This window comes from Bison bison, unplaced genomic scaffold (genome assembly GCF_000754665.1).
Source record: "Bison bison bison isolate TAMUID 2011002044 unplaced genomic scaffold, Bison_UMD1.0 scf7180017864352, whole genome shotgun sequence".
In the NCBI taxonomy this organism is placed as follows: domain Eukaryota; kingdom Metazoa; phylum Chordata; class Mammalia; order Artiodactyla; family Bovidae; genus Bison; species Bison bison.
In genome coordinates, this window is record NW_011494924.1 from 4313819 (window position 1) to 4323660 (window position 9842).

At 45.0% G+C, this 9842-nt stretch overlaps 1 protein-coding gene across 2 annotated transcripts in view; it reads right to left on the reverse strand.

The window, feature by feature from the left end:
* SLC37A3 (solute carrier family 37, member 3) overlaps positions 1 to 9842 on the reverse strand; it is a 47626-nt gene that overhangs the window by 14178 nt on the left and 23606 nt on the right. For both annotated transcript variants that reach the window (XM_010854947.1, XM_010854948.1), the window contains exons 6-9: positions 9535 to 9680; positions 5099 to 5195; positions 2337 to 2421; positions 1410 to 1588 (exon numbers count right to left, since the gene is read on the reverse strand). In XM_010854947.1, coding sequence (XP_010853249.1) covers positions 1410 to 1588; positions 2337 to 2421; positions 5099 to 5195; positions 9535 to 9680 — 507 coding nt within the window. The remainder of the gene's footprint in view (positions 1 to 1409; positions 1589 to 2336; positions 2422 to 5098; positions 5196 to 9534; positions 9681 to 9842) is intronic.

A 9842-nucleotide genomic window follows, 5' to 3' on the forward strand; every position in this document is an offset into this window, starting at 1 on the left:
AAACTAATCATTAGCATAAGAACAGGCTCCCAGGGGACATGCATTTCACTGTATGACACGTCATCTTTTGGTTGAAGAACTGTGGGAACTCGAACTTCGATTTGAACTCACGCTTAAACTTTATCTGTTGGCAAGTGTCAGTTCTCTTAGCCTGGGGTAGGGAGAAGGGAGCAGATAAGTACGAAATAGGACAACCAGCAGACTCTGAATCTAGTTGAGAGGTTATATTCATAAAGCACCATTAAACCATAAAATTAAAAAGGTGTTTAATCATAATAACTCAACACTGCAGACTTCAGGGAGGATGGACTGGTAGGCCTTCTATCCACAGGAAGGGGAACTGAGACACAAGGAAGAGCTGAGTAACGCCAGAGACGTCGCAGAGCCTTAGTGGGTAAGCTGGCAGCATAACCTAGGCCTCTTAACTCCACTCCTGCACTGCTGCTGCTGCTAAGTCACTTCAGTCGTGTCCAACTGTGTGTGACCCCACAGACGGCAGCCCACCAGGCTCCGTCATCCCTGGGATTCTCCAGGCAAGAACACTGGAGTGGGTTGCCATTTCCTTCTCCAATGCATGAAAGTGAAAAGTGAAAGTGAAGTCGCTCAGTCGTGTCCGACTCTTAGTGATCCCATGGACCGCAGCCCACCAGGCTCCTCCATCCATGGGATTTTCCAGGCAAGAGTACTGGAGTGGGGTGCCATTGCCTTCTCCCCACTCCCATGCTAGAGGCCCAAAACACCAAGACAGAAAAACTGTGGCAGAATGGATTCAGTTTAGATGTTAGGAAAAAAACCTGACTGTGGAGGTTATGGAAACACTGGAATACACTACCAAGGGATACTGTGGAGCATCCTGCTCTGGTCTTTTACAGAAGGGCAAACTATTTTTTTCCCTAGAATGGCAAGAACATCGTCAAAGAAAACAGACTTCACCACTCAAGGCCCTCTTGATCTACTTATAATTCTGTAAGACTTCAACAGGCCAAAAGGCATATATTAAAAAATACCCATCTTTGCCTTCTTACTCCAACTCTAGTATCAGGGTCAGCAAACTGGGGCCACGGGCCACTTCCGGTCAGGTCCACTGGTTCCATGTGTCTGTGGAGTCCTCTGCTCTACTGAGCTGAGTGGCTGTGGCAGAGACTGCACAGTGGCCCCAGGGCTGAAAACATTTACATCTGGCTCTGCACAGAAAAGGTACCAACCCTCGCACTGGGTATCAGATACAAGCTCAAGTGGTGTCAATAAACAAGCTGAGGGCCACTGTTCCCGATTCCTCTGGACATATATTCCTGAAATAAAGTCTCAAAGAGAAGCTAACTGCTTCAAGGTGCCGTATGCCCGGCAGTGCTACTATTCAGGCTATGGTATCTCCCAGGCTTCGGTGGGGAGATCTGAACAGTCCTTACCGCTATAACTCCAGGAAGGCAACAAGCCTGGTAGAAGCTTATTGCCTTGACTTGGGTCAGAGTACTGCCTTCTTGGATTGAATAATTAGGCTCAGCTTCATCTTCGTTTTCAGCACCATTAATTAACGGCCTGTGCGAGTCTTCTTCAAAATTGTCTTCTGTCTCGATACCTGGGATACCTACAACAACAGCGACAGCCACACTGAGAGGGTGCCTGCCAGGTGCCGGCACTGTGCTAAGTGCTTTACACGCACCATTACTTGTGAGGTCCATGCTATTTTCATTTGCATTTTACAGAAAAAGTTACTAAGGTTCAGAGTCCAAGGTCAATCAAGGTCACAGAGCTAATGAGGAACAAACCCAGGACTCAAATTCTCCTTTATCTGGCTTCGAAGCAGTGTTTTTTCAACCACGTCACGCTCTCTTCTCTTTCATACAGAAAAACTCGTTAATTACGTACTATTAAACTGACGTGTCTCTTCAGTAAGACTCAAAAGACTGAAGAATCATACATCTATCTGCTTCTGTGGTTTCACTTGTATGTTCTGCCTGTACAATCTGTATTTAACCACAGATAAGTATTTCACTGAATTATTCTTCTGAAGAAAAAAAGATCTGTCTCAAGAAGCGAAATTCAAAATCCATCCATGCTAATTTCAAGCCAATGTCTCCATTATAAAACCTCATTTGCAAATGATGAGTTTTCCCTGAATCTATAAAAAGGTGAGCCTCACTCCCTCAAACATTTGCAGCTGTGCCAGGCGAGGCTGTGGCGTCGACAGGACACAAAACAGCAAGACTGCTCTTTTAATTTACTGAAAGGAGCCCACAGTTCTCCTAGGGAGAAAGATCTGGGCTGTTCCAGCCTCGGGTTTCTCTTTGCCCGTGTTAGCAAGACGATCTGAGTAGAAAAGCAGCTTCTCTCACCGATTTCTTCCGGTGACACCAGGAGTCCAAAGAAGATGATGATCCCACCAGCAAACTGCACGGCCGCCGTCACCAGGAAGGCATACTGGGGGGCGGGAAGGGGAGAGGTGCTCCTGACACATCGGGGATGCTCGTTAACCACACAGTCGTTAGAGACACACGTGGAGGACGGCACGACCGGGAAGGAAGTGAGCGCCGGGCACCCGGCCGCTGCCAGGCACTGAGCTAAGTGTTTTACTTGTTTTCTCACAAGTTTTTCCCAGGGACTCTGTACAGCTCAGAGAGGATAATTAAGGTCTCCTGGACACCGAGTGGTACTATTACAACTGGGAAGTCAGAATTAGCTCCAAGAATAGCGCTCTTGCCACCACTCAGCCTCACGCAACAGACAGTATCTGCCCTCAAAGACAGTTTCCAGTTGAGGGGGGTTACACACTACACACAACATTAATTAATAGGAACCTCCCTGGTGGTCCAGCAGTTAAGAATCTGCCTTGCAATGCAGAGGATGTGGGTTCGATCCCTGGTTGGGTAACTAACATCCCACATGTCGTGGAGCAACTGAGCCGGTCCAACTGCTTTGTCGCCTGACGTGACAAAGACTCTTGAGTGCTGCATCGAAGAACCCACACAGCCAAAACACTAAATAAAGATAAATTTTAAAAAGAGATACCACACATTAATATAGGCAGCACGGAGGTGGGTAAATGAGAAGGCTGAGTCCCCATAGGAAACATACAGAGGAACTGAATCTGCAAGAAAAAAGCCAAGGAGGTTGAAGGAGGGAGACAGTGCTTTAGGGAAGGGCTGAAATTCCTGGCAAGTGACCACCTTTCCCAGCACAACTGAAGCCACCAGGCGGGAGGGAGACGGGAAGCCTTCTGCACAGGGGGAGCTGAGGGTTGTGCTGGGGGTCACAGGGAAGAACAGTGTCCTTCCGACGGTCCAGGTGAGACACTCGAGAGCCACACGGCATCAGTGAATTTTATTTAAGAGAGAATGGAGCCTGAGGTGTCAATGAGTGTTTCCAGAATTCAAATCTGGGAGGAGCCCATAGGGTGACCTGAAATTCCCATTTGAGCCAATTAGTACAGTCCAGGTGTGAAGCTAAGAAACCTGGGAAAAGGTGACTATGAACACAGGAAGGACTTCCCACTGGCCCTAACTAGACCAAAATTCTTCAAGGACCAAACACTTGGCAAGCTGTTTAAAAACTGTTACCTACTTTCTAAAAGAGCAACTTACTTTCAGTTATTAGGTTTGGGGTTTTGTTTTGTTTTGGCTGCACTGCATGGCTTGAGGGAACTTAGTTCCCCAATCGGGGACTGAACCCACACTCTCAGCAGTGAAAGTTTGGAGTTCTAACCACTGGACTACCAGGGAGTTTCCAATTATTAGGTCTTTGAACAGGCAATCCGTTGACATGAGCCATTCGATTTTTTTATTTGTTGAACATATAAGCACTGTTATTTAGCTTGTACTTTCCAAAGTTTGTTTTGGAAACACACAAGCCAATACAATAGATACTCTTTAATTCTTCCTCCATTTCACATAAATGGCAATACTCAACACACGGTTATCTTTACTTAACATATCACTGAGCTCTATCCCAGTCTGGACACGCAGGGCTGCCTAACTCTACTTCACAGCTGCACAGATTCCACTGAATAGGTGTTTCGTGGTTTAACTACTTCCCATTTGGTTGACATCTGTTACCAATCTTTTGCTATTACAAACAATGATGAAGCAAATAACCTTGCAGATGTACTCTTTGTATATGATGAAGTATACTCATCAGTCAGATTAATTCACGGAGGTCGAACTGCTAGGTCAGAGCCATTATAATTCTGATGTGTTAGTCGCTCAGTCGTGTCCGACTCCTCGCAACCCCATGGACTGTAGCCCACCAGGCTCCTCTGTTCATGGGATTCTCCAGGCAAGAATACTAGAGTGGGTTGCCATTCCCTTCTCCAGGGGATCTTCCCGACCCAGGGATCGAACCCAGGTATCCCACATTGCAGGCAGATGCTTTACTGTCTGAGCCACCAGGGAAGCCCAGTTAAGTGACTGGGCTTTTGACAGACATTCCTATATTGACCCCAAGAGGAGTTATTTACTCACCCACCCTGCAATGCCTGATGTTACCTCCTAGTAAACATGGTACCAAACTTCTGGACTTTTTCCAATCTAGTAAGGATACGGTGTAAGGTTTTTTCTCTCTCTTTTTTTTTACAATGTAGTTTTAATTTGCATTTCTCTACCACTTAATACCTAAACTCCTATAAGGGATTTTTGGCTCTTTGGGCCAGGGCTCTATCCTCTACTGCCTTGGGGCACTTAAGAGGAACTTAAGAATATTACTGAGTGAAGTAGAATATCCTGTCATATGTTTATAAGCCATTTCTCTTTCCTTTCCCTGAACTACACATTCAAATGCTTTACCTTTCTTTCTGTGTGTTGTTAATCTTTTTCTTTATCAATTTGTGGGCATTCTTTATACATTAAGGAGATTAGCTCTTTATCTGTAACATGAGTTGCAAGTACTTTTCCCCAAATGATTATATGTCTTTAGACTTAGGTGTTTTTCCATGACTAATTTTTTTTAATGTGTTTTAATCTACCATAAGCTTGTCCACTCTTAATACAAACCCTGCCCCTCCCACACACAGCACTAGGTCATTTTAAACGGTCACAGGATTACTTCCTAAAAATAAAACATATATTTATATACTGAAGAAAAAACTAGGGAAAAAAACACTTACCTCATAACCATACTGCAGAACAGAAGAAGCTAGACATGCACCCAAAATATTGCCCACGGAGGCACAGGCACTCCAGAGACCAAAAACAACTCCTCGCCTGGGATGGGAACAGAGCAGAACAGAAGACAACACAATCAGAACGGGTTCTGTGTGCAGCTCAAGTACAAAATGGCCACACAGCGCAGGCTCACATTACACAGAATCAATGTTCCATTTCAACGTGTTTTTTCCCAAAGTACACCCAAATGGCAAAACACTTAACTGGGTAGCTCTCTTCTTCTAAGATTTTATTATACTGAAGTTCAATTGGGGGCCCACTGAAAGACACTATTCAGAGAATTTAAAAAGACAAGCCCCGTGGATTGGGAGAAACTATTTGGATGCCACTTATCTGACAACAGACTTGCTGCTGGGATGTAAAGAAATCTCAGAACTCAATACTGTGAAAGATAAACAATGCAATAAAATTCTAAGGAGTTAAATCTCTAATCATCTCAAATACAAGGTTTCTGAAAAGGGGGCAAAGATTTTAATAAATGCTTTACACACACACATGTAAAATAAGATGCAAATAAGCACATGAATGGAGAAGGAAATGGTAAATCCTTGCAGTATTCTTGCCTGGAAAATTCCACAGACAGAGGAGCCTGGCAGGCTACAGTCCATGGGGTCGCAAGAGTCAGACACCACTTAGCGACTATGAAAAGATGCTCAGCATCATCAAACATCAGGGAGATGCAAATTAAAATCACAACAAGGTACCACTACACAACTAACAGAAGAGCAAAGTCAAAACACACTGAGCACACCAGTGCTGGCGAGGGTGCGCAGCACTAGAGCCCTTACACTGCCGGGAGGAACGTAACGTGGCTCAACCACTTTAGAGGGAATTGCCAGTTTCTTAAAAAGATAAACATGCTCCTACCATAAGATCCAGCCATTCTACTCCAAGGTATTTATCCAAGGGAACGAAAGCATATGTCCATACAAGGGTTTGTGAACAAACAAGCACAGTGGCTTCAATAGTAAAAGCCAAAACCTAAACACCTAGATGTTCACCAACTGTGATACAATGGATGACTCCTTGGCCATAAAAAGGAATGAACCATTGATGCAGACATGGATGAATCTCAACATTACTGTGCCGAATGGGAGAAGAGAGACATGAAAACATACTGCAGGGACTTTCCAGGTGGTCCGGAGGTTAAAACTGTGAGCTCCCAATGTAGGGGGTACCAGTTTGATCTCGGTTGGGGAACTAAGATCCCACATGCCACGAGACACAGCCCCCAAAAATCAAAAACAAAACCGGAGAGGGAGACAACACTGTACAGTGAAAAAGCATGTTCAGAAGCCACTTCCAGCTGTGCAGAGTGATGGCCAGCAGCTCACGGCCCGGGCTCGATGCTGTCATCTGGAAAGCGCTGTGCTCCTCAAAGGCCTGGCTGCAGTGGCAGAATTGACAGTTGGGGCTGCAGAGGTGTATCTACCAGTACCACCAGCCTCGATGTGTCCTAAAAAACTATGATCCCAGGACTTCCCTGGCGGTCCAGTGTTTAAGACTCCGACCTCACAATACAGAGGACACGGGTTTGATCCCTGATTGGGGAACTGAGATCCTGTATGCTATATGGCGAGGCATTAAAAAAAAAACAATGACCCCTGACAACGGGAGGAGGGATATGACTCACACATTGTAACAGCTTTTCAGGGCAATGTCGTCAGTAGATTATTTAACTTTTTTCACTTGGAAATCAAATGATTTGAACTAGACAATCTCTACATTTTCATCAGGACGATAACGCCCCAAGCCTTTAAAACACAAAACCTACCAAGAGGATAAAGGTCAGGGTCTGAAAAACACGCTGATCAAAGACATTTCAGAAGAAACTCGCTGAAAACAACTGTGACTGTAAGTTGTCACAGTTTCACTGGTACTTCGTGGTTTACTGCGACACTTCACAGGAAGAGTCACTCTGTCAAGCGCAGCATCAATTCACTTACTAGTTGTTATTCACTTAAAAACAGAATGTCTTACTTTCAAAAGTAAACTGTAACGGCCTTCCTGAACGTGCTGTTTGTCTCTGTGACTGAAACCGAGAAATAATGAAGAGTTAAGACTGTCCAAAAAAAAAAAAGACTGTCCAGTCACTGCTACCGAACACCCAGTGTCATCCAATCTGGAAAAGTTCAGGTAAGGATTATCTCAAAATGATACATGTCAAAGTGATCATCTTGAAATAAAAGCATTTCAGGTGGTTTTGCCTTTATTTCTCTTTGTTCATTTGAAATAGCTGGTTTTGCAACAATAATCAAGTAGCCTTGGTATAATTTTCAAAAATCATGACTGGAAAGACATTACCTTAAAATTTTAATACAAATAAACGGCACACAAACAGCATCACCTACTCCAAAAGAAAACTAAAGTATAAGAGGGGAGGGACTTCCCTGGTGGTCCAGGGGTTAAGAATCCGCCTTGTAAGACAGACGATGTGGGTTCGATCCATGTTTGGGGAACTAAGATCCCACATGCCGCAGAGCGACTAAGCCCGTGCACCTCAACTACTGAAGCCCATGCCCTCTGGAGCCCACATGCACAACTAGGCAGTTCCTGCACTGAAAGGAAAGATCCCACAAGACATGACAAAGATCCACGTGCTGCAAATAAGACCTGGTGTAGCTAATAAATAAATTTTTTAAAGTATCACTGGGGAATTAGTACCTCTGAAAATCAATTCTATTAAACCACTGACAGCAGAGTTGGAAAGAAACATAAATCACTAGCACAGGGCTTCCCCTAGTGGTACAGTGGGTAAGAACCCACCTGCCAATGCAGGGCACACAAGTTCAACCCCTGGTTCAGGAAGACTCCACATGCCGAGAAGCAAGCAAGCCCATGCGCCACAACTACTGAGCCAGCACTCCAGAGCCGGAGAGCCTCAACTACCGAGGCCTGTGCACCCACAGCCTGTGCTCTGCAACCACAGAAGCCGCAACAAGCAGCCCATGCACTGCAACTAGAGAAAGCCCACGCACAGCAACAAGGACCCAGTGTGAGCAAAAATAAACAACAGTATTAAAAAAAAACAAAAGAAGTCACTAGCACACTGAACATAAACATTATTTCACAACAAACACAGATCATCATCGACAAGGACCATTACTCCCCCTAGGAAACTGGGGAAGCTGGAAGACCGAGGGGAGCTGCCTAAAGCACGCACTGATCACCATGGCAAGTGGGTAGTATCTGATGGGTACATTGGCCCCTAGGTAAGAGAGTAAACAAAAAAGACAGAGCTATCAAAGAAATCAATGTGCGTTTCACAACACATGAATATTTTATCCAGGACAAAAGCTAGATATCCAAATTAACAGTCCCTGAAGGCAGAGAGCCATAAATGACGATAAACAACAAAGGCAGAGTGTCACGAATGGTAATGAGAAACAGAGCCAAGTCTCTGGATATCTCTACTTATTTTCTATCTGTAGGGTAAGTACGGGTCTTCCTGCGTGGCCCAGAAGATCCGTCAGCAGGTGCCCATCCATATGCATGGCCCCCATCACACACAGCAACTCACATACGACTGATAAATAACAGAAGGTTTGGGGGGAGATGGCCAATTTAACTAAGGCCCGAAGTCTGGCCAATTCTTCGTCTGCATCTTCTTAAAGCCTTTGCTCTGTGACTCTAGGCAAGTCCCAAGGACAACTTCTGAGCTCAGTTTCCTTATCTTTAATTTTAGAAGGTCAAACTAGATCACCGAGTATCAAAAACAGGGAAGGCAAAACCCACAGGGAGATACATGATGAGATGACATGCAAGATTTCTATTATTACAATGTGTTATTTGTGTTCTCTAAAGGAAAGATTGAAAAAAAAAAAATTGAGATGTACTGCCTCAGCCACACTCAAAGTCTGACCATAGTCAGAACAGTGCTGTGAACGTGTCTCACGGGCCAGACCTTCACTATAGAATCCACACTGTCTCCAATGTCCGTTGATGTGAAACCTCCTCTCTCTGCTATTCTAAACTTCCTAAAATAGAGGGAAGATACGGGTGGTGTTGAAAAGATCAAGTGATGGGCAGCTGGACACAGAGGGGTAAGGGGAGGGGGGTAGGACGAACTGGGAGAACAGCACTGACGTATATACACTGCCACGTATAAAGCTGACAGCCGGGGGAAGCTGCTGTGTGACACAGGGAGCTCAGCTCGTGCTCTGCGATGAGGCAGCGTGGGGGAGGGTCCAGAGGGAGGGGATATGTGTACACATACAGCTGATTCACTTCACTGTAACACTGTAAAGCAATTATACTCCGTAATAAAATTTTAAAATTAAAAAAAAAAAAGGATAGAGAGAATTGACTCTGACAAATCTGAACAATCGGATATTAAAACTATCAAACAGGGAAATGAAAGAGGAAGAAAGTGGCATACCCAGCTTTCCCAAACCAGTTGCCCATAACAGCAACGACGCAGGCCCAGCCGGTGGACTGCAGCAGGCCATTCACGATCCACAAGCTACAGTACAGCCCCTTGTTGTAGAAATGCAGCCACTCCGTCAGAGTGCCAAAGACGAACACCTTAGGGAAGAAGAAAGAACAAGATGCGGGTCACATCCACATGGACACCCCGACTCAAGACCCTCCGTGATAGACACGTTCAATGTCTGGAGCCTGAGAGACTCGCAGTAGACTCTTCAGATGGCCTTGGTCAGAGCGGCCCCGAGCAAGATAAGGATAAAA